This window comes from Pezoporus wallicus, unplaced genomic scaffold (assembly GCF_028554395.1).
Source record: "Pezoporus wallicus isolate ANWC-B61680 ecotype Strahan unplaced genomic scaffold, APGP_CSIRO_Pwel_v1 contig_8341, whole genome shotgun sequence".
Classification (NCBI taxonomy): Eukaryota; Metazoa; Chordata; class Aves; order Psittaciformes; family Psittacidae; genus Pezoporus; species Pezoporus wallicus.
This window is the reverse complement of record NW_026638083.1, coordinates 2307050-2334549: the sequence shown is the minus strand read 5'-3', so window position 1 is coordinate 2334549 and position 27500 is coordinate 2307050. Positions and strand designations below refer to the sequence as shown.

The 27500-nt window shown below is 59.8% G+C and overlaps 2 protein-coding genes across 5 annotated transcripts; one reads left to right on the top strand and one right to left on the bottom strand.

Moving 5' to 3' along the window:
• Positions 1-1225: 1225 nt before the first annotated feature.
• Positions 1226-9875, top strand: AGPAT2 (1-acylglycerol-3-phosphate O-acyltransferase 2). Of its 2 annotated transcripts, none has more exons than XM_057409154.1 (6): positions 1226-1457; positions 4993-5071; positions 5674-5814; positions 5984-6079; positions 7625-7697; positions 7955-9875. In XM_057409154.1, exons 1-6 carry the CDS (start codon positions 1270-1272, stop codon positions 8104-8106), a joined length of 729 nt encoding a protein of 242 aa, XP_057265137.1. In that variant the 5' UTR covers positions 1226-1269; the 3' UTR covers positions 8107-9875. The 2 variants fall into 2 exon arrangements, with proteins under 2 accessions (XP_057265137.1, XP_057265135.1); XM_057409152.1 differs by having other exon boundaries at positions 4993-5126; positions 5639-5814.
• A 1061-nt stretch (positions 9876-10936) lies between these two features.
• EGFL7 (EGF like domain multiple 7) lies at positions 10937-27015 on the bottom strand. 3 transcript variants are annotated; one of them, XM_057409151.1, is made up of 10 exons: positions 26841-26907; positions 22635-22703; positions 17506-17689; positions 16202-16321; positions 15946-16058; positions 15022-15117; positions 13811-13975; positions 12952-13016; positions 12511-12673; positions 10937-11223 (listed from the first exon to the last, which is right to left on the bottom strand). In XM_057409151.1, the coding sequence occupies exons 3-10, from the start codon at positions 17583-17585 to the stop codon at positions 11201-11203; spliced, it is 825 nt and encodes a 274-aa protein (XP_057265134.1). In that variant the 5' UTR covers positions 17586-17689; positions 22635-22703; positions 26841-26907; the 3' UTR covers positions 10937-11200. The 3 variants fall into 3 exon arrangements, with proteins under 3 accessions (XP_057265134.1, XP_057265132.1, XP_057265133.1); XM_057409149.1 differs by lacking the exon at positions 17506-17689 and having other exon boundaries at positions 26841-27015; XM_057409150.1 differs by lacking the exons at positions 15022-15117; positions 17506-17689 and having other exon boundaries at positions 26841-27015.
• Between the last annotated feature and the right edge of the window lie 485 nt (positions 27016-27500).

The window sequence follows — 27500 nt, the reverse complement described above, 5'->3', positions numbered from 1 at the left end:
GTGGCTGGCGCGGTGCTCGGAGCAGCCGGCAGCACGCAGGCCGGAGGATTAATCTAATGCTGCGTGGAGATGCTAACACAATCAGGGTTCTCTGTGGCATTAGCAGGAATCATGAGACCAGCGCTGAGATGTCATTGCCTGGCAGCACAGCTCAGGGAAGGAGCTTGTCCTCTGCTTCAAGCGTTCAAGCTGCTGGGGAGCAGGGAAACGCAGTGAGGTCCCCTCTGCTTTGGCGACAGCTCATTTGGGGGCAGCCCGCTGCCTCTAAGGAAAGCCGAGGGAACAAGTGTCCTTTGGAACAGGACAACCCCTTTGAGTTTTCTGGGTGCTGGGGGCGCTGAGGGGGTGCTGGGGCTGCAGCCTTACCCCGGTGGGATCAAGGCTGCCGATGGGACCGGGGTTTGGCTCTAAGTGGTGTTGCAAACCCTGTGTGAGTGCCAGCACATGTGCTTTCTCTGCCCACAGAGCTGCTGGGCCTGATCCTGCCCTAACCCCAGCGCCAGCGGGGCGGCCCCGGCCCACTCAGCGCTGTTTGTGCCAGCATCGGGCGCCATGACGAGTGCGGGCGAGGCGCAGGAAGGGAGATGGGGTGATGGCGATGTGCCACAGCGGGGCCATGCTGAGCTCTGCTAGTGAGAACCGTCGTGGGAGACCTGGGTACCGCACAGGAGGGACCAAGAACCCCCTCATGGCACCGTGAGGGGACCCCAAAGACATTCCATGGCACCATGAAGGGACTGAAAACCCCCTCATGGCAGTGTGAGGGGATCCCAAAGACCTCCCATGGCGCCATGGGCTGAAACCCCCCTCCTAGCACCACGAGGGGATCCCAAAAGCCTCCTACAGCACCATGAAGGGACTGAAAACCCCATCACGGCACTATGAGGGGATCCCAAAGACCTCCCATGGCACCGTGGACTGAAATCCCCCTCATGGCAGCGTGAGGGGATCCCAAAGACCTCCCATGGCACCACAGAGCCAGTGCAAGCCCTGACGTGGCGACATGAGGGGACTCAAAGCCCGCCCTCCCCGGGCTCCATGAGGGAACCAAACCCGCCCCTCAACGAGCCCCGAGGGCAGCCGGACCCACACGGCACCGGCAGCCGGGCGGGACCCGGCGGAGGGGAGCGGCGGGGAGGGCCGGGCCTGGGCGGAGCGGAGCGGAGCAGCCGGGGCCGGGCCGCCCACATAAGGCGGGGTCAGCGCCCAGCGCCCGTCTCGGCGGCGGAGGCCGTTGCTGGGACGGGGAGCGCGGCCGAAGTCGGCGGCATGGAGCCGGGGTGGCTGCTGTGGGGAGCGGCGGTGCTGCTGCTGCTCCATGTCCTGGCCGAGCTGAGCCCCGCCGTGGGCTTCGCGCTGCGCCTGGGCTGGTACTGCGTGCTCTGTGTGCTGGGCTCGCTGCTGGCCGCGCCCGCCTGCCTGCTGCTCAACGGCGGCCGCACCGTCCGCAACATGAGGTGGGTGAGCGCGGCCGCACCGGGGCCCGGCGGTGCAGCGCAGCCCGGGGCGGGGGGGATCGGCTTCAGGCCCGGCCGCGCTGTGCGGGGACGCGGAGGGTGGCGGTGGCCCCCGGCACCTCGGTGTGAGGATGGAGGCCTCGGTGGTGCCCTCTGGGCCGCGCCGGTGCGGGCTGTGCAGAGAGCGCCGTCGGGGATGGGTGTGAGGATGGCGGCCGGTGCCGTGGTGAGGGGCCGTGAGCTCCGTGACAGCGCTCTGCGGCTGTGTGTGGGGCCGGTTCCCGGCGGGCAGAGCAGCGGTCAGCGCGCTGCCCTCGGCCCGGGGCCGTGGAGCCTGTGCTTGCTGCCGCCAGGCCCCGCTCTGCGGGCTGCTCGCGGTGTGGTTGGGAGCAGCGCTGTGAGCGCAGAGCTGGCACGGGAGAGCTCGGGCTCCTTGCTCCGCTCTCCCACAGGCCGGTTGTTACCTGCTCCGACCATCCCAGCCCAGCTCGAGTTCTGCGGGTGCCGAGGGAAGCGTAGCCCCGTTGCCTTGGTGCATCCGTTGGATCAAAGGTTGGGCAGCGTTTCAGCTGGTGGAGGTGGACTTTGCTTCGCAGTGTGGCTCTGGCAGGCAGGGCTCGGGGTGGAGCGAGCGCGGCAGTGCACGATGTGCTGCCCTGTGGGCTCTGGTCCGCCCTGGTGCTGTGGGCCCGGGCGCTGGCAGCAGCAATCTGCCCCGGGAGCTCCAGCCTAGCTGCCTCTGCAGCCTTGGTTGCCTTGGCTTGCCCAGGAGCAGTTTTCCAGTGCATCACCAGCTTTGTGAGGCTCTGTGACGGCAGTTAGAGGCAACCCCCCCACCTTCCCCACCCCTAAAGCTTGTAAAATTTGTGTCAACTTGAAGGAACTCTTTGGAAACAACAGCTCTTTGCACTGAGCAGCTCCTCGTGTTGAAACTTGGGGCTGAATTTAGGCCAGAACCGCCCTTTTCCTGTAACTTAAGCCTGTCATTTCCATGTGCTGGCACTGGCTGATGATGCTGGCTGGGTATGCCAGCCGCTGGGAGGTCTGTGGCAGAGGTGATCCAGTGAACTCATTCCTGCAGCATCCCAGTCTGCTTATCCCAGGTCGAGGAAGGGGTTGGAGCAGAGCATGTGCTGGTGGACAGGCAGTGATCACAGCATGGCTGCCAGGTGCAGAACACCCTGTCCTTGCTGTGCTCCTGGCTCTGGTGCCAAGCTGTTGTGACTTGGAAGAGGTTGCCCTCATGTCTGACAGAGATAGAGCGTTTATCTAGAGGTGAAACCTCTTGTAAGAGCTTCTTATCTGGGAAGCAGTCCTGGAAAATCAGAGGATCCTGACGAGGCCTCTGTCACAGGCTATGAAGCAAAGCACAGGGACTCAGGTGGTTTGGATGCACTCAAAAGGCACATTCCCTCTTTTCTACTCTTGTGCATCAGACTTGGAGCTCTCTGCAGCTGTGACTACCCCAGGTCAGGGTGGTTTGTACCAGCAGAGCTGCTGCTTGCAGTGTTGGAGGGGAGTGGAGCTCATCTGCTTAACCCCGTGGGTGACGTGGCCCCTCAGCAGGGCCGCTGGTGGATCTCTGCTTGCTCTGAGCTCTGCCCCTTTCCCTCTTTCAGCTCACGCCACATCTTGTGCAAGGCAAGGCTGGCTCTGCACTGGCAGGAGGAAGTTGGATGCTTGCTCTTGAGTAATGTGTAACCAGCCTCTCCCAGCAGCTCCTGAGCTGTGTGACTTCCAGAGCAGTGACCTCCTTTTTGGTTGGCAGTCGGGACCCAGGAGAAGTGGGATTTAGGTCAGTCTGGTGTCACAGCATCCCTGTGACCCCACTGATTCCTGTCACCCTGCCTCTTCTCACCTGGGCTGCACTGTGTAACCTTGCTGCAGGTCCTGGCCACCTCCTGTGTCCCTTCCCTTGGTGTGGCTCTAACCTTTGAGCACCTCTTAATGACAGGGAGTGATAGTGCTGTTACTGAGCTGTGTCACCTGTGGGCACTGGCCTGGCCTGAACTCCTGTGTCAGGGCTGGCACAGGCATAGCCTACGTGGCAGGGTGCCCCATGGGGATATGGACCCCAGTGAGGGTAGGAGCCAGCTGGGGGAAGGTCACGCTGGCAGAGGTGTGCAGTTGAAGATGTGGAGACTCTCAGGTGGGGATGCTTTTGGAGAGCAGATGCTGGAGCTGCTGCCAGGCTGCGGTGAGGCACTGGCTGGGTGCTCACCTCCTGCCCTGGGTGTCAGGGGTGCTTCCCAGGCTGGGCCCTGTGGTGGGGGAGAAGCTGGCAGTGGTCCCTCTGTCATGTCATGCAAGGAGGAGAGCTTCCCCCCATTTGCCAAGGAGAAGGAGGGCCCTAAAGCAGGACATCCAGATGCTTGCTGGAGGGCAGGGGTCAGCACCTGAGTCTGCCCTAGGGGAGAGCCGAGGCGAGCTGGTGGCTGAGGGTTTCACGTGCAAGCTCCTCTGCTTCCAGCCCTGGCAAATGGCTGTTCCCTGCCCAAAATAGCCCCTGTGTGCTGCCAGCGCCTGGCTGTGTCCTCTGGCCCAGTTGGAGGCTCTCCAGCTCCCACCTGCCCGGGTGGTGTGGATGGGCCCTGCTCCGTGCGCTGGTGACCAGTGCTGGGTGTGCTCAGCAAGGGCATGACTGGTGTCTCCTGCCAGCCCTTGGGCACAGAAGAAAGCTGGGAGCTCTGTGGACAGACCTGTGGATCCACTGGGGAAGTGAAGTGACAGGCAGAAGTGCTTGCTTGAAGATGGGTTTGCCGGGGGCACCTTGCCTATGCCAGGCTGTGTGGGAGCTTTGTTGCTTTCATCCTTGTGTTGTGCAGGGAAGTATTTCTTTCACTCTCATCTCTTCTTGGACTTCATGGCACGATGGCACCATGTTTGTATGATTAAGCAGCATCTTGCAGCACTGTGAGCAGCAGAACTGGCAGAGCCTTCCTTGGGTGACGGGTGTGCAGGTTAATGCCCATGTGCTGGGAGTGGCAGCTCCAAGGGGAACTGCTGGAACAACATGTGGGGCTCTGCTGATGGCAGGAGGAAAACATGGGTGGCATCAGAGCAGGCAACAGTTATGGCACAGGGGAAACAGCACCCAGTGGGTAGGACTGGCAGCGGGAAGAGCTGTCTGTGATGCAGTGTGGAAACCAGCATCCCTCCCTCCTGGACTTTGGAGGGCTTCCAGCTTGCCCTGTGTGTAGGGCTCTTGCAGCTGCGCTGGGCTGGACTTGCCTGTACCAAAGAGCCCATAGTGAGCCTGGTTGTGAGCTGATGCTGTCAGCTTGAAGGAGATGTGGGCTTGGCTGTACCAGCCTCGCTTACAATCAGCTTCCCCCAGGCTTCCAGTAAAATTCCCTCAGAGGAGACAAGGCTTAAAATGCAACTGGGTTGGACCTGCGTAGACCACAGGGCAGATGGGACTGGAGGCTCTATGTCACAGAGGTGCTCTTGTCTCCTTCCACCCACCCTGTGGGTAGCATACCCTATCTCCCCTCCCCTCCCCTGCCCTGCTGATGACTGCTCTTCTCTTCTGCAGAATCATCAAAAATGTGGTCAAGACCTTCAAGTATTTCTTCGGCCTGAGGTTTGAGGTGAAGGGACTGGAAAACTTCGAGGTAGAGGGCCCTGCTATCATTGTGTCCAACCACCAGAGCATCCTCGACATGATGGGTGAGGAGTGGGGGGGGAGGGAGCAGTTGTCTTGCTCACCATTAGAAATCCTGTTCACATACCCTGGCCAAGCAGCCCCTGCCTGGCCGCTCTGGGCTTCTGAGCCCACTGGTCCAGCTCTCCCTGTCAGTGTTGATGCAGGAAGGTTCTCCCCTCGCCCTGAGCAATCACACCCCATTCAGCACCCCAGGTACTCCTCAGCTTCGGGTGCTTCTCAGCTCCCCCTTACACCCCTACCCACTAAAAGCCTGGCTGGCCAAGCATGTGTGTCAGTGTGCTGGAGGGACCCTGCCTCTTGAGGGTCTTGCTATGACCTGCAGCCACCCTGCCCCTGTGATTCTGCTGTGTGGAGTCTCCTTCTGATCTACTGATGGCAGCAGAAAAGCCGGTAGAGAAACAAGGCACTGCCCTGTCCCTTGTGCTCCCTTCCACACCTCGCATCATGTCTCTCATTCCATCTGGATGCAGGCAGAGGGGTGACTCCTGGGTCTCATCCTCTGCCGTCATGTTAGGGCTGATGGAGGTGCTGCCTGACAACTGTGTCCAGGTGGGCAAGAAGGAGCTGCTGTACACGGGCTTCGTGGGGCTCATCATGTACCTCGGTGGCGTCATCTTCATCAACAGGAAGAGCACCACCAGTGCCAAGATGGTGATGTCAGAGGTGGCCAAGACTATGGTGGCTGAAAACGTGAGTGTGACCATGGTGCTTGGAGGGGTGGCATGTGCTGGGCATCCCAGGTGGCACTCCTGGTGCTGGCTCATCTGCAGCTTTTGGCAAGGCTGGCTGGTGGCTCGGCCGGCAGGAAGGAGCGCTTGAAGCGGATTGCTGGAGTGGAGCCTTATCTCTCCATGTGCAGGTGAAGGTGTGGGTGTACCCAGAGGGCACGAGGAACTGCACCGGGGACTTCCTGCCCTTCAAGAAAGGAGCGTTCCATCTCGCTATCCAGGCACAGGTAATGGTGCTGTGCCCCTGCTGGGGACCCTGGGAGTTCCACAGTGGGTGTTGCACACTGGTCATGGTGTGGTTCACTTGCTCTCTAGTGAGTTGTTTCACAGCTGAGCTCCTCAGTTAAACCACCTTTAGGTGTCATAAGCACTGCCCAGCAGGAGCTGGGAGCCTTTTCCATCTCCTGCAGGAGTGACTTGGCCCCTGTGGATGGGTGGCTGCAGACAGTGGAGAAGCTGCCTTGTCCTCTCTGGGGACCACCCCGGCACTGCAGCCCTGGTGTCCCATCTGGAGGGCAGAGGTGGGGACAGGCACAGTTGTCTCCCTGGCTCTAGGCTTTAAAGGTGGCTGCCTGGCAGCGTGGGGTGCCGTGTCCATGCCCTGCTCCTGGGAGCACAGCACAGAGCTCCCTTCTGGCCAGGAGCCCAGCAAGCTCTTGGGGAACCCCAGAGCTGTTGATGCATTTCCCAATCCCCCAGGATGCAATAGTGTGGTGTTTGTTGATCCAGAGTTGTTAATGCTGGTGGTTTGGAGCAACACCTGGGCTTGTTCTGTGTGGAAATAGCTGCTCCCTTCCAGACAGCCTGATGGTACTTCTTTATGTCTTAAATGCCTTCTCGAAGATGACAAGATCTGGGAGTAGGCAAATTGCTCCTTGGCTGCTGGAGCTGTGGGTGCTCCTGGAGGTGGTGCCTGCCTGGGCAGAGCTCCGGGGCACTGTGCCAGGGATGCTGAAGGCCTGGCGGTGCTGCCTGGGCCACCCTGCTCGGTTCCCAGTGCTGGGAACTGGGTGCCAGCGGGGAGATGGAGGGAATGGGTGCTTTACCTTCCCATGGCATCGTTTCTTGGGGCTGGGATGACCCCAGGCCTGAGGGGAAACTGCTTTCCCTAAGAAAGGTGTTAGGGCAGGATCCTGGAGAAGGGGAGTAGGCGCCAGATCCGCTGGGTTCGACTGGCCCAGCCCAGGGTGTAGCCTGCATCGTGCCGTTCCTGCTGGGGTGATGCAACCGGGGCAGGGGCTGGCAGAAAGGAGACAGTGGAAAAAGCACCCACCTCTGACACTCCCCCTGAGTCATGGGCTGTGGATTGTGTCTGCTAGCACTGACTGTGCCCTCCTGGTGTGTCTGCCTCTCTGAACCTTCCCTGAGAGCAACTGGTGACCCTTTGCTCAAAAGCTGAAGGCGCACAAGCTGCCTGCCCCACTCGTGTGCCTGCACAGCAGGGCAAGGCCTGTCAGAACGGGCACCTTCCAAAGTCTGCGGCTCAGAAAATACCTGGGTTTGAAGCCTGCCCAGAGAGCCAGTGCTGACCGGGGGCTGAAGTGTAACTTGGTCCTAGTGCCCAAATGTCCCCGTGCCTTCAGTTGCTGGGAGTGGTTTGAATCCCATTTGGTTCCTGGCTGTCCCAGCCTTTGGGAGCGAGTCTTGCCTGTGGGACTGTGTGGTGCCCTCAGTGTCTGAGAGCTGGGCCAGGTCAGCTCTGCTGCTAATCTCTGGCCTGCCCTGGGCTGCTGCAGTGCAAGTAACTCCTGTTTTTCCTCTTCTTCCCCAAGGTCCCAGTGATCCCTGTGGTTTATTCCTCCTTCACCAGCTTCTATAACCCAAAGAAGAAACTATTTACATCAGGTACCAGAGCCTGAGGGTCTTTACAGTCACTCGAGGACAGGGTTGAAGCCATGCCCAGAGGAGACCTATGGGTGTGGGAGGGAAGCAGAGCTGGGGTGAGCAGGAGGAGTCCCTGTGGGACATGTGTGGAGCCAGTTCAAAGCTCTTGGCACCAGAACCTGGGCTCCAACAAACACTGGGGGATGTTTTGATTTAAAATGGGGCACCACCTCTCCTCGTAACTGGTGTGCATTCTCATAGGCTCTTCTTGTTCCCAGGCAAAATCAAGGTTGAGGTTCTGCCTCCAATCGAGACCAAAGGCCTGACATCAGATGATGTCTCTGACCTCACTGACAGATGTTATCACACCATGAGGGAGACCTTCTTCATGCTGTCGGGCCGTCCAAGTGAGGCAAAGGACTCATCTTAGATGCTTCTCCAGTGGCGTTACCGTGTGGTGGTGGCTGAAGGGACCTGTCTGTTGCCAAATCCCGAAGGGACTTCTCTTCCTCTGCAGTGACTTGTCACGCCGGGACACCATGGACCAGCACACACGGGTGTCCAGCGAGCTCTGAGGTCCCCGTTGAGTGGATTTCTCTTATGAGTTCATTGTCTCCCAGTGAAACGTCTCCTTTCCCTGAATTTCTCAGGCATCAAACTTGTGCTACCAAAGGGCTCAATGACCAGAGAGGTGAGTTCCCCAGCTCCTGTGGGCTGACAAGGAGAGCCTGGCTGGAGGCTCAGGCTGGAGCTGGCCTGGCTGTCCCACAGGCAGCACTTTGTATCTGCATGACCTTGATGCTGCTCAACCAAGGCTGAGAATCGGGTGAAAATGCAGACTTTGGCTCTCAGCAGCGCAGGGAGCGGTGTCCTCCCTGGGCAACCAGCCCGGTGGAGCTCACAGGGTATCCCTGGGACAGGGCCTGTCTCCTGAGGATTGTCCTTGTGCCACAGCAGTGTTTAGTGCTGCGGCTCTGCGTTACTCCTGAGCAGAATCCTTCACTTCTGAAGGAAGCACCAGGGCTGATATCCTCAGCTGGGGCTGCAGAGGGGAAGGTGTAGGGCTGCTCGGTCTCACAGTGTGTCTTCAGGCTTGATTGCCTTGTCTGAACCAAGTGCCCTTGTGCAGCAGTGGCGACCTGACCAAGCCAGATGTATGGTGTGGTACAGCCTTGCTGGTTTAGGCCTCTTCTGAGCAAAGCCCCATGCTTGCTTCTACCATTCAGAGCCACCAGCTTGTATTTAAAACCTACAGCTGTGTCAGCCCTGGGCGAACCTGTGCTCATGGTGACTTGTTTGTGCCGTGCTGGTGGCTCAGCCTGCTCCCAGCGGGTGTCCTGGTGTGTGGTACCTGCTGCAGATGCAGAGGGCTCTGTTCTGCTCGCTTTGCCACTTGTCATGGTCAGCACTGGCCGAAAGATGGTGCCTGTCTCATGTCTTTGCTGATCTCAGTGGAGCTGTGGCTCTGCGGGGCTTGCAAAACTCCTGCAAAGCCACGGGGAGGGTGAGCTGGAGCTGTGACCGGGTGCTGAAGGCTTCAGCTCTCCCTCTGGGGGAAACGGATCCTTTCCAGTTCACATAAAGGGATTTTCCCTGTGCTTTGGGGTGATGGAGCCTGCATCCCTTGCTGGGAGCCGCACAAGTGGTGATGCCCTCTGCAAAGAGCAAGGCTGGAGCAGGCCTGTGGTTGTGGGGTAACCTTCACCTCTAGCTTGGGTTGAGGGAGGCTTTTGCTCTCCTGTTCATGGTGCAGGGTGTGGAACTTTGAGACAAGCTGCATGGGGCTGCTCAGGTAACCAATGCAGATGGCTTTTGCAGCCTGCATTGGTGGAATTGCAGTCATACGGCATTTGGGGGTTAAAGCCTCCACTGGGAAAGGCAGGGAATTCCTGTAACAGGGATCTGGGGCTGGGGGGGCTTTATCAGAGGGGCCTTAACAAGTACAGACTCAGGGGTCAGACCCGCTGCAGCCGGGTCAGGGTGGGAGGATGGGGACTGAACCAGCACTTTGTAAGTGGCAGATAAGGGGCTGTCACGGAGGGTCCTGAGGGGAACGGTGTCCACTGAGGGACCTGCAGCCTCCTCCCCAGGAGGAGGGAGCAGTGCCTCTGTGTGCAGTTTCTGCTGTTCACTTTAATTGGGGTGACAATGATATGTGCTTTAAAGAGAAAAAAAAATACACCTTTGGTTATTTAAATAGAGTCCTGGTCGTGTGTGGGAGCTGGGGGAGGTGGGTTGCTGGGGGGTGGAAGGGTGCTGACCCCCTGCTTTGTGCAGGGGGGTTTTGGTGACCGAGGGGTGGTCCCAGTGGGCAGAAGGGCTGATGTGCTGTGCCCCAGCCCCACCCCAAGCCATGGACCAGGAGGGACCTCTCCTGAGGAAGAGGAAGGTGGTGCCTGTGTGGATGGAGCTCTCCTCCAATCCAGGCCCTGGAGGAAGCACCTTACCTGCCACTCAGGATCCCGCAGCCTCAGTGCAGGCACAGGAGCCTGTGTTTGGGTGCAATCCCTGCAGCTCTGCTCCCGGCAGGAAGGGGAGTGTGGTACCCGGTTGTTCATGTCTGCTCTGCTGTACGTGTCCCCCTGGGCTTGAGCAAACAGTGCTCTGTGTGTGTGTGTGTGCCATGGGGCTGACAGCTGCTGTTGGGTCTGGGAGAGGCTGGCTCCATCAACAGCCTGTGGTGCCAGTGTAAACACCTCGGTTCCCTGTCCAGGCCTGCAGGGAGCTCTCCCTCCCTCCCTGTCCTCACCACGAGTGGCACAGGCTTGTCCCTGTCTGCTCTGTGCTGGCAATGGGAGTGACACAGGGAAAGGTGTTCTATTAAAACGGGTAAAACCAGCCCCTGTGCCTTCAGGTACAGGTAGAAGCATCGCCCTTGTGTCCCTTTAGGGACACAGAACAGCGAGCAGGAGCAGGTAAGCTGAGGGCAAGCTGATACTGTGCCAAGAAGTGGCGACCAGGCCACCTCCAGTGCTTGAGGCTGGTCCCAGAGAGCAGAACAGAGGCCGCGGGGATGGGCTCCTACTCCCTGTACCCCACCAGCGATTGGCTGCGCTCATCCCCTGCCGTGGTGCCTGGCTTGGGGCTGTCCCTCTGCACAACCCTTTGTGGCCACAGTCCCCCAACCACAGGACGTGTCCCCCGGTGTGCGGGCAGGAGCAGCTCTGTGCCCCTGGGCAGGCAGCACAACCCGCCCTGTGCCCAGCGTGGTGCTGAGTGAAGGGTGAAGCAGGGCACGGTGCAGCCTCCGGCACAGGCACTCGGGGCACACGGGAAGGGGTTTATTTTCCGCTCTTGCACAGGAAGGGGTGAGATGCTGAGGGTGCAGAGTCCAGTCTGGAAGTAACTGCATGACCTCTGCTGAGGTGAGCTGGGAGAGAGAATGGAGATGCTGCTGGGAAACCAGCCCTCTCCTGCCACCCCGTGCCTTCCTGCAGGTGATGCGGCTTCGTCCCCAGCCTGGGGCTGGACAGCGAGGTCAGGGCTGTGGCTGCGCTCAGCTCGCTCCAGTTCCTCGGTGCTCGCTAGAGTTCATTCTTGCAGGAACCTGGGAAGAGGGGAGACAAGCGGCAGTGGTGTCAGCCGGGGGTGGGTTGGTCTCCTTCCCCACTGCTTCCCACTGCTGCGCTGGGGTCCTTCAGCCTCGGACAAGGCCTGACCTTGTGCCTTTGCTGGTGGTTTAAAAGAGGAAATGGGTTTTATTCCTTACACACATCCCCACTGGGCAGATAATGGGAGTGTGCAGTGGTGCCTCAGCTGCACAAGGCACAGAAAGCGTGGTCCTGAGCTCCATGGGGTGCCCTGCAGGCCCCAGTGCTCGCTGGAGCACTAAGGGACAGTCCTGTGTCCTCCAGGGACTTCCAAGACCAGGAGAGGGACAAAACCAAGTTTTGCTTGCTGGGCCAGGCTTGGCAGAAGTTAATTCCAGGACCTGGGAGTCATCCCTTGGAATACATCCCTGTCGCCCTGTGCTAGTGCTCGCATTCCTCGGCTGTCACTAATGGTATATACGGGGCACTACCGGGAAGCTGGGTGTGCTGGAGCACTCGCTGCTTCTGATGATTGCCCCTCCCTGAGGTGGTTAAGTGGCTGTTTGCTGCCACTTGCTCTTCAAACAGGTTCTTTGAGGTCTTTTCTAGCTAAGCCATTACCGCAGGCAGTGACCTGGGACGGCTCTGCCCTGAAACGGTTTCCCCTCAAGTCTTTGCGAGCACCGGGCCTGGTTTCTGGACTTGTTTGACTGCAGTTAATGTGCCTGTTGAAACAGTGGCCAAAGCAAAGCTGCAGAGAGCTCTGCGCGCACCTCGGGGCCATGCGGGGATGGGCAAGACCCACGACAGCTCTCACCAGGGGCTCTTCTTCAGAGTCTGCTACTTGGGGACCCTCCCTGGTCCATGGACTTCAAAGGGAAACATCTGAACCTTCCCAGGCTCGTAAATCTGCCTCCTTCTGCGCTCCCTGACCCTTCCTGATGGACTTGGGGGGCTGCTCATTTCCTCAGAGCTGGGGTTCCTCTCCTAAGGGCTGAGTTAGAGCAGCACAAGGAGGGAACAGCCGCCTGCCCCGTGCGGGACGCGACCACTGCTTCTGCCCCAGAGCTGCCTTCCCACATGCCAGCCTTGGGGCTGCCGACTGGTGCCGAGATGGTGCAGCCACAGAACCAGCTCTGCAATGGAGCTAATGGGCTGCTTGTGTTCATCTGCTATTAATTACAGGCTGCTGAGCTTAGGGAGACATTGAGTGGCACATGTGTTCCTGATGGCGCTGGCCCACATGGGCTCCCCGGGGCCGGGGTGGAGCAGTGAGATGCTCCAGCCCTGCTCCAGGCACTCACAGGTCTCCAGGCGCTCCTCAAGGAAGGAGATCTGCTCGCTCAGGGACTCGATCCTGTCCAGCTGCTGCAGGGAGTGGGACAAGCGGCTGATGGGGTCTGCGCCGACGTCCTCGGGCACGGAAGGCATGAGGTTGTGGAAGGGGGCCAGCACCAACTGCAGCTTCTGTGGGGAGAAGGGAGGCCCTGAGCGTGTCCCCGTGGGGTGCAGCACCCACCAAACCACTCAGGAGCTTCGGTTGTGGTCAAAGGGCTGTGGGGCTGGAACCCCTGGAGCGCAGGGGGGATCCTGCAGCATCTGAGCCCAGGAGGAAGTTATAAATAGAGCCAGGATGGAGGGAAACCCTGGCTGCAGCAACCCAGGGGGGGAGCAGGCTGAGTATGGCCTCGAGCTCTCCGGGGTGGTAAGGACATGGCAGGGAGGGTCCATGCTGCAGGTTTTACCTGCTCCAGCGCTTCCACTCTGCTCCTCAGCTCTTTCAGTTCTTCCTTCACTTCACTGGGGGGACCTGAGAAAGGGACCAGGAGAAGCTCAGTGAGTTAATGCCCATTGCCTGCAGTGAAGGGGAACGTGCTGGGCAGAGAATGCGCTGCAGAGCTCAGGCCAAGCTCTGGTGCGTTCCACTCCCCCTGTACTGAGCCCCTGGCATCAGTCCCTGAAGCATCATTTGGATGCACCGCCTGCTCCAAGCACTGATCCAGGCCTGCTGCTCCCAGGCACAAGCCTCTGCTTGCTGCTGGGTACCTGCAACAAAGCGGGAAGTTTTCAGGCAATGGGGTGATGCTTAAAGGGCAGGACGTGGTGAAGCCCGGCCTTCCGTGCCTGCGTCAGAGCGGTCAGCACCAGGGTCTGCCCTGCGCGGGGGACGCAGGCGGGCGGCTCGTGGGAGCCCTGCAGACGTGCCCTGCTCTCCTGGCGTGCGCTGCCTGTGCTGGCCCCGGCGCATTATTACTCACGGTACGAGTTTGAAGTGTCACAGCGCGTACCAAAAGTAATAATGGGCCGTCACCAGCGGCGCCGCTGCTCCTCGCGCTGCGGGCTCCCTGCGGGAGGGATGGTGACGATGATGATGGTGATGATGGTGATGGAAGGAACAGCCGCATCCGGGGCACCACAGCCCATGGCCAGGCTCCGTCAGCCTTGCAGAGAGGCAGAGGCTGGGTGTGTGTGCAGGGAGGTTGGTTGGCTGGCAGAGGTCACCAAGAATAAAGCTGAGGGGCTCTGGCTGCCGTCCCCTCTCCTGCTCCAGCCGCCCTGGGGTGCGGGGTGTTAATCCCAGCTCCCACTGAAGGGGGACGTTACCTGCGTGGCTGAAGGCTCCTGGCTCCGGCGCTGGCACCAGGGGCTGGCAGCTCTTGCGGTCAGCAGTGAGGCTGAAGCCGTCCCGGCAGGCGCACTGGAAGCTCCCGGCTGTGTTGAGGCAGAGTTGGCTGCACCCATGGCTCTGCCCGGCGCATTCATCCACGTCTGAAACCAGAGGGGCGGCTCAGGGTGCTGCTGGGTGTGAGGGCTCAGCCATGCACAGGGTTGGGGACACAGTGGGACAGACTGAGCTGGTGCTGGGTGCACCTCTGGGTGCTCTCAGCACTGCAGGGGCTGAGCGCAAGCCCCCCAAAACCCGGGGCAGCCTTTCCCCCTGCCCCAGGCTGGGGTAAACCTGCACTAACCCCAGTGGGACCCTCTGCCCTCAAAAGAGCCCAACCCGAGAGCTGTACCCGAGGCCCCAGCCCTGTGCCGGCAGCGCTCGGCTCTCATTTACGGCCGGGGTTTTGGCTGCAGGCGCCGTGGCGAGGAGCGGTGTGTGCAGAGCCCATGGCCGCTCCTCGCACGGGGCAGTTCCTGAAGCTGTTCCCACAGCGCAAGGGGAGCTGAGCCGCTTCCCACGCCCGGAGAAGCTGTTTTAGGCACTGGGAAAATGCTTCCCCCCCCCGCCCCGCGCTGGAGCCGGGGCTGTCAGCGCCGAGCTCAGCCCAGCGTGCTCAATGCTGCCCATTCCCCGTCTCCTGGTGAGGAGCAGGGGCTGCCCTGGAGCTGGGTGCCTGCCGCTCCTCGGGCCCCCTTCCCCTCCACCCGGGGTGTTTTCAGTTCACAGGTTTGGTGTCTGCACCCAAGTGGGGTTTACGACGCCTGGGAGATGGGTGGCGACAAACACACGTCTCAGGCCTCCCCCCAGCGCCAGGGCTGCTCGGCAGAACCACGGCGGAGCCTGGGCTCGCACGGACCCCGCGCAGAGCCGCGCTGGGTGCCGGGGGTGACGCACGGGGGCTGGGAGCCCTGGGGCAGCCAGAGGGAGGTCAGGGCTCCCCTGGGAGCTGAGCTTCCCATCCCCTCCTGGCCAGAGCACCCAGCGCCACTGCCCTGGAGCAGGATGTGGTGTGCGGAGGGGTCACACCCTGGTTCCCGCTGTGCTCTGAGCACCAGGCACGTGCTGGTCCCTGTCCCGCACCAAGGGCTGGGAGCTGAGGGCCTCTGGAGCCCCACGGCCACCTTGGTGCCCCCAGCCCAGCCCGTACCTGTCTGGCAGGCTCGTCCCGTCCAGCCGGGGGGGCAGATGCATCTGTCGGGGAGGGCGCAGGTGCCGCCGTGCTGGCACGGCCCCGAGCACAGAGCTGAGGGACAGAAAACAACCGCAGCATCACCGACAGCACCCACCAGCCCCTGAGTCCAGCCTGGCCTTGAGCACTGCCACGGATGGGGCAGCCACAGCTTCTCTGGGCACCCTGTGCCAGCGCCTCAGCACCCTCACAGGGAAGAGCTTCTGCCTAAGAGCTCATCTCAGTCTCCCCTCGGGCAGGTTAAAGCCATTCCCCTTGGCCTGTCCCTCCATCCCTTGTCCAAAGCCCCTCTCCAGCTTTCCTGCAGCCCCTTTAGGCACTGGAGCTGCTCTAAGGTCTCCCCTTCAGGAGCCTTCCCTTCTTCAGGCTGAATCACCCAGCTCGCTCAGCCTGGCTCCATAGGAGAGCTGAATAAACAGAATAGAATGAACAGGACCTTGGGATGCAGCCTGGAGAAGGGCTAAAGCACCTGCAGGCAGCACAGCAGGAGGGAGGATGGCTGATAGGCATGGGCTGGGGATGGACTATCTGCTGATGCGTTCTGCATCTGTTTTGTGCCTCCTGAAAGCGTTTCTATTCCATTACTGCTGATTTGTATGGAAAGGACTTACTCATTTTATTTATCCTCTGGTAGAAAGGTAGTAAGTGATCCCAAAGGAAAAATGCCTGCGAGGCAGCAGGGGAAGGCAGGGAGTTAATCAGAAATTGAACAGCGTCTGGTTGTGATGCCAGAAATGTAAATGCTTCCCTACAGAGACGCTCTACCTGAGGGGCAACGCTGGTAACCGAGGGAGGACCGCATCCAGGGCCATGAGCTGCCTGGCCCATGGGGCCTGAGGTAAGGATGAGCACAGGCAGCGGGGTGGCACAGCAGCATCTTACCTCTGTTGCAGCCGAGTGCGTGTCCATCAGCTCTGCTCCAGCCGGGACAGCACGAGGCCACGGGCTGGGGCAGCTGCCTGTACACCTGCCGGTAGGCAACCCTGTAGATGGTCCTGCAAGGCAAGGATAGGGCTGAGCATCTCCCCCAAGCACCCATTCCCAGGGGCTGGGAGCCCCTTCCCCACGGATCGGGGCAGGATTCCCCCCCCCCCCCTCCCGTCCAGGCTGGGGTCCGTGGTGCGGGCAGCATCCTCACCTGTACGTGCTGCAGAGGTGGCCCTGGCAGGTGGTGAGGTAGGGCTGGTACACGGGCTGCACGTGGGACTCGGTGGAGGCAACGGCGCGGCTCCGTGGCCCCGTGGCGCAGACCCTGCGGCTGAGCAGAGCGGATGGGTCAGGCCCAGCGCACCCCTCCTGAGCTCACAGCATCCCCTCCTCTCTGAGCACCGTGGGCATGGCAGGGCCCGAGCCCCCAGGGACCGGGAGGGCACCTCAGGCTTCAACCCTTGGGGGTGCTCAGGCTCTTCCTCCCCTCGGACCCATCCCAGGGGAGCCGCTGGAGCCGGGATCTAGGGGGGATCTACGCAGAGCAGTTCTTCCACCCATCGCCTCCCTGCCCCTGAAATCACTCACTTTAGGGGAGGACTTTTCCTTTGAGACTTTTGCATTCCACAAATGTGCTCACCAGGAGATGATTTCACAGGGAGGGTCAGGCCCACCGAGGAAAAGTAGAGGCCAAAGAGAAGTCTCCCTGAGGTAACGGTGATCTGCTCAAAACTGCCCCCAGGTTCACAGCCAAAGGGGTCTTGGTTATAATTCCCTTTTTCCAGCATTTTCCAGCCCCGGCAGCTCAGTCCTGCTGAGGAGCTTCTCTGCTCACCCCAGCCTCCCAGCCCAATTAGAGACAAATAAAAGCCTGGGAATTAGCATGGCCATCAGATGGCTTCTATTAACTCCAAAAGCTCCCCCCAGCCTCACTGTTGATGCTATAGAAGATGCAGGTTTTAAATGGCAATTGTTTGTTTGCAGATGGAGGATAAAGCTCCAGCTCAGGCTGTGCTTCAGCCACCACCAGAATGGAAAAGGCTTAACGCCAGAGGAGAGGGTTTCAGTGCAGAACCAAGCTCTGCAGACAACGAGCTGTGTCTGGGGTGGGCGTTGAGTTCCTGCTCCTTTTGGGCTGGGATGAAACCAGGCTCTGGGTTCCTTCTGACCTGGTGGGAATGGAGCTGGGCCTGCCCAGCTGTGCTGCGATCCAGGGCACTGAACTGGACCCCTGGCCCAGGAAGGGGAATCACTGGAGCTGCCAGCACCATGCTCACAGAACCATGCACCACAGTGAGCAACAACCCACAGGGGCGTTCTGTGCCTGGGCTGGGCATCCCCTGAGAGCTGGAATGCTGCATCCTCCCCGATGGTTTGTTTGCAAGGCGATTGGTGTGACGAGGTTGCAGGGGTATTTCTGTACAAGGATGCGCTTGAAAGAGGCAATAACAACTCATGGACAGCTCAGGGCCTGATGGGGGCACACACGGGAGGTGCAGGCAGAGAGGGGCTTACCCTGCCCGGGCCAGCCCGGCCGCGCCGGCCACGCTGAGGGCGAGGAGGAGTCCGAGGAGGAGGCAGCCGCCGCGGGGCATGTCCCGGTCCTGCCGCCGCGCCCCGGGCTGCGCGGAACCCCCCAGGCTGGCTCCGGTGGGAAGCGCTGGCTCCTACCGCATGTCGGGTCCTTCAGCGGGGATCCCTGCGGAGAGACAAGAGCAGGGTGAGCACGCAGCATCCATCCCACCGGAGACATCCGACGGGGAGCCGCTCGGGGTCAGAGCGATGGCGCCGGGTGGACACAGGAGGGCTGGGGCAGAAGCATGCTTGCTGGCGTCATGTGCCAAAGCACAGGGCCGTTGCCGAGTTGAACCCCAGCGGGTGGGCGCTCCCCCAGGACAAACCCGCTTTGCCCCACGCGTTTAAGCCGTGGCAGTGCCTCACCCTTGGGCACACCAGGCTCAGCACACAGGGGATGCTCTCATGGCACCAGGGGCCATGCTGCTGCTTGTCGGGTGGCAGGGAAGGGACCTGTGCCACATGAAACACGCTGCCAACTCCAGGCAGCGAGGGCAAAACAATGGCCCCTAATTTCTTAATCCATAGAGCATTGTAGAGCTGCGTTTTCCCACCACAACACTGAAATCTGATCTTCTCTTTAAAATACAAGCTCTAGCCAGAGAAAAGTGCTGTGAGGGGCAAATGTACCGTCTGCAGAGCCAGCACTGACCGAGTCACACATAGAGAGGCTTTGATTCTCTAGCAGAGGACACATGAAACAAGGCTGAAGAAGGTCACAATATCCAATTTAAACAGTATCCAGTTTAAACAATACCCAATTTAAACAGTATCTAACTTAAACAATACTCTTGGCCTCCGGATGGCAGCAGTTAGAACCCACCTTAAAGATACCCCAGTTAAAGAAAGAATCAATCTTTCTGATTAAACCTTGAGGAAGGAGCGGCTTTACAGGGAGGCCACACAAGACGCATCCTCTGCGACTGGAAATACGGAGAGCTGCACATAAGCTGTATGAAATCCCTCGATGATATGAGGGGGATTAGACTGGAGAGCTGCAGGCTCATTCCCAAACTCTTCTGGGACAATTCCTAACTCCAAGGCACGTTGTTAGGAATAACCATCCCAAACCTGCTGACCCAGCAGTTCCCAAAGCCCTTCTCCTGAGCACTCAGAATCATCTTTTCCTTCATGCAGGTGGAGAAACTGAGGCATGGAGAGGTGCAGAGATAGGCATGGAGAGAAAGCAGCCTTCCTGCTCCCTAATACCACATGCTTTGAGCACGTGTCCATGATGATGGTGCTGAGCAAGGGGGACACTGGCTGAGCTGCCCCTCCCCTCCCTGCTCCATCCCTGAGTGGAGCACACGGCTCTGCCTGGCTGAGCAACAGGCTTTGTGTCACAGCAATTCAACCGGTTTGCTATAAAACACCATCGGACCCTCATCCAGACCCTGAGTTCAGCAGCACTGCAAAAGCTGAGCCTCTGGCTCCAGGACAGGAGGGACAACCACATCCCCACCCCATCCTACAGCCCCGTGAGCTATTCCCATGGAGCACAGCCCAGCAGGGAACTGCTGATGCCCAGACCCACAGTAACCACCCTAGCTTCAAGCCCAGCTTTGAGGCTGTGAGGAGGATTTTGGTGATCCAAAGCCTCCATTCCTCTCCAACACAGCAATAAATTCAGTCTTTAGTGGCTGATCTATGGTACCTCCAGATCAAATCTTGGGTGGCCTGCAGGGAACACAGTGAAGAAACCTCCTTTCTCCCCAGTCTTCCCCAAGACACCCCAGGGCACCGGAGTGCTCCTCACTGCTCGCTCAGCCTCTGTTTCCAGGGCTATCCTGGGACCTTTCCCTCACAGCCCCACATCCCCAGCCCGGTGCTGCTGCTCCAGAAGTCAGCTGCTGCCAACCAACTCCAGCCTCCCACAGGATTCCCGTGCTGCGGGAGTTTCCCTGTGGGCAAGGCAAGAAACGCGGGGCACAAGCCTAAAACAGAGTTTGTTTCACTCAAGAGCAGCGCTGCCCCACCACGAGCGGTCAGAGCATCCCTCCGGGTCCCACAGCGGCCCTCATAGCAGGAGTTGTTCCAAAAGCGGAAAATCTCCACTCGATTTGTAACGAGTTGATGAAAATCAGCCTCTTTAAAGCCGCGGAGGATGCCCCAGCCTCTTGCCACCACCTATTCTAATCCTCCTCTTTCAAAGCACAAAAGGAAAAGCTTTTCATGCTCAAGAAGGATAGAGAGTTTTGTCGTTCTGTCACTGCCTTTCTAAGTCACTCGAATGAAGAGGTGAAGCCTCGTGCTCTGGCAAGTGAAGCCGTGTGGGTGCATCTGAGCTTCTGCTGTTTCAGGGGCGCTGCCCCGATGAGTTTGGAGCCCTTCACAGCCAGAAACATTCCCATAACTCTCCCAAGCCTGCTCTTGCCACAGCAACCACGGGAAAATCCAGCCCAGCGAGTGGGTTTGTCCAGCTGTGCCCATGAAACCAAGGCTAAACCCCAGCTGATGCAGCAGCAGGAATCAGGGTCTGCCTGCAAAGTGGAGCAAGAGAACCCAGTCCCTCAGGAGGATGAAATCATCCCTATGGGAACGCCACAGCTGCACCTTTCCAAGCCTCCTGGCCTGGTTCTGCAGGTGAAACCGCTGCTCCTAACTGCGTGTGGACCTGCCCTGAGAGCCAACCCCCCCCCCCCCCGGAGGGGGATTTTCCCTGCTGCACGCCTCCCGCTGCTCTCTGTGCTGGCTGGGATGCGGGTGCAGGATGGAGCGAGGACGGGGACTCTGCAGCGGGGCGCAGGACACGGGTATCCCGGGGGGGGGCTGCAGGGATCAGGGTATCCCGGGGGGGCTGCAGGGATCAGGGTATCCCGGGGGGGGCTGCAGGGATCAGGGTATCCCGGGGGGGGGCTGCAGGGATCAGGGTATCCTGGGGGGGGGCTGCAGGGATCAGGGTACCCGGGGGGGCCTGCAGGGATCAGGGTACCCGGGGGGGGCTGCAGGGATCAGGGTATCCCGGGGGGGGCTGCAGGGATCAGGGTATCCCGGGGGGGGCTGCAGGGATCAGGGTACCCGGGGGGCCTGCAGAGATCAGGGTATCCCGGGGGGTGTGGAGAGTGCAGGACGCGGGTGCCCGGGGGTGGATGCAGGGATGGGGGTACCCCGGATACCGCGGCCCCGTCGCGGGGCTGCTCCCCTCTTCCCGAGCAGACCGAACCCGGTCTCCAGGCGCTGCCCCCCCACCCCCCCGGCCGGGCGGGCTCTTCCCGCAGCCCCGCCGCAGCCCCCCCCTCCCCTCCCCTCCCGCGCTGCCGCAGCGAGTCCCAGTCCCGGTCCCGCTCCGCCAAACGCCGCCCCGCGCCCGTCCCGTCCCGTCCCTCCCCGCCGGAGGATGCGGCCGCCGGGACTCACCGGTGCCGGAGCCGGAGTCACCGCCGCGCCGCGGCCCCCGCGCGTTTCCTGCCCCGGCCCGAGCCGGTCCCTCCGCCCCGGCCCAATGAGCTCAGGCGGGAGGAAAACGGAGCCTCCGGCCGGGGGGAAGCGCCGGGGCCCGGGGAGCCTCCGCCTGCCCCCGCCCCGCCGGCCCCGACAGCCGCCACCTGCCCCCGGCGGGGAGCAGGGACCCGGGGACACGGCGGGACCCCCGGGAAGCTTGGTCCTTTGGGGGGAGCGGGGGGAGCATGCAGGGACAAAGCGGGATCCCCTCCGGGGGAGCCTGGCACTGGTGCTGTGCCCCGTGTGCTGCCGCTGCGGAGCTTATCCCGATGGAGATGGGGGTTATGGGGGAGCCCGGACCCTGCACTGATCCGGAGCCTCACCTGCGGAGTCCTTAGAGCAGGCTGAGCCCCACAGCCTCTGCCTGCCCCACACTGTGGGGACACGAGGTTCCTCCCCCGCAGAGCAGCTCGCTTGGGTGGGCTGGGGATTAATGGCAAGAGAGGGAGATCCCAGCACAGCCCCTGGCCCAGGGTGAAATGGTCCCTCTCCAGCGGCCAGAGTGAATTCGTTTCCCTTTGCTGAAAACCGCTATAGCTGGGTCTGCACCCCCAGGAGGACAGATAATTCCAAGAGGAGACATCACCCTTCCCTAGGTTAGAGACCTAACACCGCCCTGGTCCACACACAGCCCCCCATGCCCCGTTAATCCCCCTGAGCTCATTACAACAGCAAAGTCCTCCGGGAGCAGGCGATGAAGTGCCAGGACAGGGAGGCTGGTTCCCAGCAAGCCCCCAGGGATGCTGAAAGGATTCCTTGGGCGTTATCAAAGCAAACTGTGCAGCTCGGGTTGTGCCAAGCTGCCACTTGTTTTGTCTGCAGCTTGCTCTGGGAAATGAGAGCCAGAGGATTATTGTTTCTGCAGTGGCTCAGGCGCCTGCCCATGCACAGACCCAGCCTCGGGGATGGCAGGGGGCTGCTGAGCAGATGAATGGCAGGATACAGCCCCCGGGAATATTTGTTCCCATTACGCTTTGCAATTATATTTTGAAAGCGTGTAGGCATGTAAAGGAAATATTTACCGGTTACACAATGGCTCCAAAGGAGCAACCGGGACCTGGCCCATCCCTCCTATTTCCTCAAGGTTACGCTGAGGCTGTTGATTGAGCTGGAGCTGCACCTTCCAGGGAAGCTGATGGGTGCTCGATGTGTGGGGTGCTGGATGGACCCGTGTACACAGAGTATAAACTGCTTTGGTGAGCTGCTCCCTGAGGAAGGGAGCGGGATCAGCGCTAGAATGTGCTGGGGAAGGTGGAGCTCCAGAAGCACATGGAGATGGGATCCCCCAGCAGCACAGGAAAGGCTTCTGGTGCTGGTGGAAGCGCAGCTCCACGTCCCACAGCATCTCAGAGGGCACAAGTGGGTTTGCTCCCTCTCTGGATCCAGCCCACCTCTAGGGAATGTTTTCAGCTCAATCTCACGAGCACAAAGCCCAGGCAACTTTTCCCCAGAGCCTTGAGAGGTTGGCAATTACCTCATTGCACAGAGTGTGATTGTGTTCTGTGCTGCATGGGGGAGATGATGCTCAACTCGCCTAATAACTGCAAAGTGCACTTGGAAACCAATGGAAAGCTTTTGTCTGACCACACTGAAAGCACAGGATTAGATCTCGCAGACAAGGCACTCACCTCATCCGCTGTGCTCCATCATTTGTCCTGGGCACGGGTCCTTTCCTTATGGAGCATCTTGGTTTCTTACTGTGAGAACAGAAAACGGTGTTACACTCCCCTGGTCACGCAGGCAGAGATCAGCGACCAGCCCCTGCCCACAGTGAGGGGCCCCCCGGATGCTCCCCAACGCCCTTGTGGGGTGGGGTGGAGGATGAAAGCAGGATCGTGGCCACAGGGTTCTTGTGTCTGGCACTGAGCCCACTGCACAAACCCTCACTGGTGCATGGGTCAGCACTGTAGTGCCGGTGGTAGGGCCCGGGGACACCGTCCCTTCCCTGCCGCACAGGGCAGGATGCACTGCGGGTGTATAGGAGCATCCTCCTCTCTCTCACACGAGCTTGCAATGGAGGTCACACTAAGGCTGGGATTTTCCAGGAACCCAAGGAAACGGGATGCCCCGTTCCTGCTGACACTGTCCCGGGTGTATACAAGTTCCCCACTGCCCAGGTGACCCTTGCACGAGTGTCAAGTCGATGGTGAGAAGGGGGTGGACTCACCCCCAGCACCCCTCATGCACTCATCTTTCAGCTCCTTGCGGGACACTGACACCCATCACAGGACTAAGCACATCGCCTTTCGGGGTCCCCATTAGAGCCTCCTCAGCCATCAGGCAATTGTTCCCCAAATGCATCGCAGCATCTCCACACTGCAAGTACTTTAATCACAAAATGTTTGCTTTTCAGTTCCGTTTACTGGGTCAAGCCTTTGCTCAAGCAAGTGCCTGTGCCAGCTGCTTAAGGACGGCATATAGCCTGTTAAAAGAGCATTTAATCCTCCTAAGGAGGGTTCAATGTCTTATATGCTAATATCCATGGTGGTGGGAGGAAATCCCCCAGGACACAGCCTGGCAAAGCTCCCCTGGAAGCAGAGGGGTTGCACCAGTGCAGGGGGGGAGGATCAGGCCTGTTGGCTCTGTCAGTACCGGTGTGATGGGTGTCTGACAGCGGCAGTCACAGGCTTTGGCTCCTGCCAGCGAGTGTCTGAATGTGAAGTCCTCGCTGGGCTGGAGCCTTCCCATGTTTCCTGCAGCGCTCCCCCCTTGCACACCAGAAGCGTGCTCCCACGGTATCTCATATTCATGCTTGTCTCCAAGCCAAGAGTGAAATATTTCTGCCCATCCTCCCTCTTTGATTTAGCAATGTCAAAAGCTCCTTGTCTCCCACTGCTTTTACCACCAATGTGAGCTCTGAGGCTCGCTGAGCGCTGGCCAAGGCACAGGGCTGGCTCTGGGTGAGGGTTTCACCCACCTCCCCATTCCCTAGAGCCCATGAGGGGGCTGGAACTCAACTTTGGTCTGGTTTTGTAGGCATGAGAAAGGAATGATTAACAGAGGAGAATTAATGGGAGATCAGTGCTCAGGTCCCACATCAGGAGCCCTCTCTTCAGGGAGGAGTGCTCACAGCCCATGGCAGCAAACGGGACGTGCCCGAGCACGCGAGTGCTTCCCCAAGCTGGGGCCGTGTCTGCAGCGGTGGCAGATGGAGACAGACGGATGGGGACAGACAGAAGAGTGACACATATACAGATGCAAAGCTGTGCCGCTGCTTCCAGCCGCGGCTGCCCCCATCCCTGCTGTGTACAATGGGCTCTCGCTGGCCTCTGCAGGAGGCTTGCACAGAGCTGGAAGCACTTGCTAAAGCAATAGGAATTTGTGGTGCTTCTGAAGAGAGGGGGAATGGCTTTTCCTGGGCTAGGACAAACTGCTCTTCATAAGGCTCTTTGTAAACTTGATGCTTATGTGTAGGCTTTGGAGCAGCCCGCTCTGCAGAGCTCCGTGAGGAAAATGACCTCCCGCTACTCCATTACGCCCCATATTGTTCTGGGTTGCGTCAGCTGCAGACCAGTCATCTCAGTGGAAATCTAGAGGAGCCCACTGATGTCAGTGGGATCAAAGCAGGTCAAACCAAGAGGAGTACTTGGCCCATAGGGCTCGCTCTGTCGTCACCACTTGCCCAGAGCTATGCATAATCGTGACCGAGATTTGAGTCCCACAAAGGGACTCTTTTTGCCTGAGTAAGAACTTTGCAAGCATTAAGCGTCTTGAGGACATCATAACTTAAGGCGACCATAGAGACATAGACATAGAGCTGCAGCTGTGCAACACTGAATGTATGAACAGGGCAATGCCCTGTAGCCGCGTTTATTCTCCCTTCTGTGCACACAGATGAGTTCCTATCTACATGTAGAGGAGGCAGCGATGGCTGCCGTGTGAAAGCTGGGAAATGATTCATCTCACCCAGGAATAAACTGAATTCTGTGGCTTTCTGTGAAATCTCCCTGGCAAAAGTGGTGTTAGTCAGCAGGGAACGGTCCCCACACTGCTGCTCCCTCTGCGTCCTTCCCTGAGGAGCGTGGTGGGGATTGCAGTGGGCTGCATGCACAGCTCCATCCCTTCACCGCAGCCATCGCAGTGAGCAGCTCAGGAGAGCGATTCGCACAGGGCTGGGATTTGCTCTGATTTTCCTTCTCTATCAGGAGAAAGCTCCAGAAACCTGCACTAATTGGAGCTGCTCTGCAGCCACCTCCCCAGCTACGGCCACGACAGGAACCCAAGCAAGGACAGAGTGAAACCACACTTGTGACCACCCTGTTCTGCTGCAGAGACCCTTTCCTTAGTTAAAAGCTCAGCCTCCCCCCGCGTTCCTCCCTTCTGCTGCTGCTGGGACCGAGTCGGGGTCGTGCGCTCTCATTTGCTGAGGTTTGTAAATCTGTCTCCCCTGAGCAGCCCCATCTGCAGCAGCAGAGGCTGGGAAATGGCTCAGGCGAGCCTGCGGCCCGTGTTCAATTTCTCTTCCTTACCTCTCGGGAAGCTTGTGCTGAGCTGGTGGCTTCACAGCATGGAGGGGACTGACTCAATCGGCAGAATGAATGCTGGGTCACAGGGAAGAGCATTCAGAACGTGCCAGGGCAGACTCTGTGTTTGCTGCTGTTACCCAGAGCAGAGACAGCTCAGGGTCCAGCCACTGCATCTGGGCATCTGTCTCTCCCAGCTTCCCAAGCAGCGGCAGAGCTTCCCAATCTGTTTGTAAATCACTTTTACTGCTGACAAAGCCGTGTTATTTCTTATGTTTGATTCTCTGCCCAGGGAATTGATTTGGTGGATGTTAGACCCTGGGAAGAAGTACGCTGGGTTATTTCTACCGAGACCCATACACCGCTGTGGTCCTACTCTGTGCAGCCAGACATGCCTGGGCATCCCAGCTGCTGCTATCCATGGCCAGCCTTTTATCCCTCAAAACCCCAGATCCTGGACTGAAAGCCTCTTGCCTGCACTGTGCAATGACACAGACCAGGACGGCAGGACCCACAGGTGGCTGAAAGCAGAGAGCAGGCTTACAGTCCCATGGCTGTGAATGTGAGAGGCTTTGCCCAGCTCCTGGCACGCACGGGCACACTCTAAGCTTGGCCATTAGCCAGGGTGAGCACAGGTCTGCGTGACAGCAGCGATGGTCCCTGCCCGCAGCACCGTGTCCTGCCTGCAGCACCGCATCCTGCCTGCATCCTGCCCGCATCCAGGGGCTGAACTCTGTTGCAGAGCAACCTGAAATCAGCAGCATCGCGGCTTCGGGTCCTGCCGTGTGGAGGGGAGAGCACAGGCAGGGGAGCGCAGGCAGGAGGACGAACAACGTGGTGTTGCACCAGAGATTTCAGACAGATGGAAAAAGAATGAGTTACGGAAAGAAAAGGGATTTGCTCAGAATTTCCAGCTATCTCACAGGTATTTTGCAAGTGTTTGCCGCTTTCCTCTACACGCACAGAGGTGAAAACGACCCCCTGAGTTCTCCACTCCTGGAAAGCAGCCTGAGTGCCAGGGGACTGTTAACCTAAGCGCCGCAGGCTGGGCTCTGCTCTGAGCAAACCACCGCTGGAGACGCTCCTCGGCTCAGCACGTGCGAGGCTCGCACAGCCTCAGCCGAAGGATGCTCGAAAGCCCCTTTTGCTTCAGCAGCCCTTTGCCACTGCTGTGTGTTCAGCCGGCTCCCCGGGCTCCTAATGTTGTACCTGCCTGAGCAGGGGCAAAATCCCACTCAGAGCCCTGGTGAGGACACACTCCCACTGCCCCCAGCACCAGCCGCCCATCCCATCCCGTCCCATCCCGTCCCATCCCGTCCCACCCCATCCACCCCGTCCCCGCTGCGGTGATGGCCGCGGCTCGTTGGGTACCTGCGGGGTGCCGCCATCGCCCGCTGTGCCGGGATCAGCCCCGCTGCCACCGCCGCGCTTCCCGGTGCCTCCCGGCGGCCGTCCCTGCCCGGCTGCCCCGGGTGCGGCGGGCCTGGGCAGCCGCCTCGTGCCATGGCCACGCACAGGCAGGAGGTGGCTGCCGAGGTGGGAAAGGGCGGCTTTTTATGCTTTTCTTCCTGTATAAATCAGACCGGGGATGGACAATCCCAGACAGGACTTCCTGTGTGTGTTGTGCTCTGATAACGGGCGCCGCGAGGAGAACAAACACGGCCGGAGGGGGAGAGGGGCCGCGGGGCGGCTCCCCCACACCGTGCCCATGGGGACGGCCACGGCATGGAGAGGAGGCAGCCGTGTGTCCCTGGGGACGTCTCCCTCCAGGCCCCCCCGCCCGCCTGCCCCACTGCCGTGGGGCACGTTCTGCAGCCCCACCCCAGGCGCTTCTCCTTCCATGTCAAAGGGTGGATTGGGGCCATTGGGGACCCCCAAGCACGGTAGGGCTGCAGGTATCTTCTCAAGAGGGGCCGTGTTGATGTTAGGCACCAGATCTGGGGTATCTGTGACCCCCTGAAGTTTGGGTCACAGCACAGCGGTCAGCCAGCTTGCTGGGTGGCTTCTCACCCCCATCACACTGTCCCTGCA

Coding starts and splice junctions, on each gene's coding strand:
- AGPAT2 (XM_057409152.1), top strand. CDS start 1,270: ATGGAGCCGGGGTGGCTGCTGTGGGGAGCGGCGGTGCTGCTGCTGCTC. Junction 5,127..5,638: donor GAGCATCCTCGACATGATGG/GTGAGGAGTGGG, acceptor CCGTCATGTTAG/GGCTGATGGAGGTGCTGCCT. Junction 7,698..7,954: donor GAAGAAACTATTTACATCAG/GTACCAGAGCCT, acceptor TCTTGTTCCCAG/GCAAAATCAAGGTTGAGGTT.
- EGFL7 (XM_057409149.1), bottom strand. CDS start 26,974: ATGGCACGAGGCGGCTGCCCAGGCCCGCCGCACCCGGGGCAGCCGGGC. Junction 16,322..22,634: donor GATGGAGCACAGCGGATGAG/GTGAGTGCCTTG, acceptor CGCTCTGCTCAG/CCGCAGGGTCTGCGCCACGG. Junction 16,059..16,201: donor CACCTCTGCAGCACGTACAG/GTGAGGATGCTG, acceptor CTTGCCTTGCAG/GACCATCTACAGGGTTGCCT.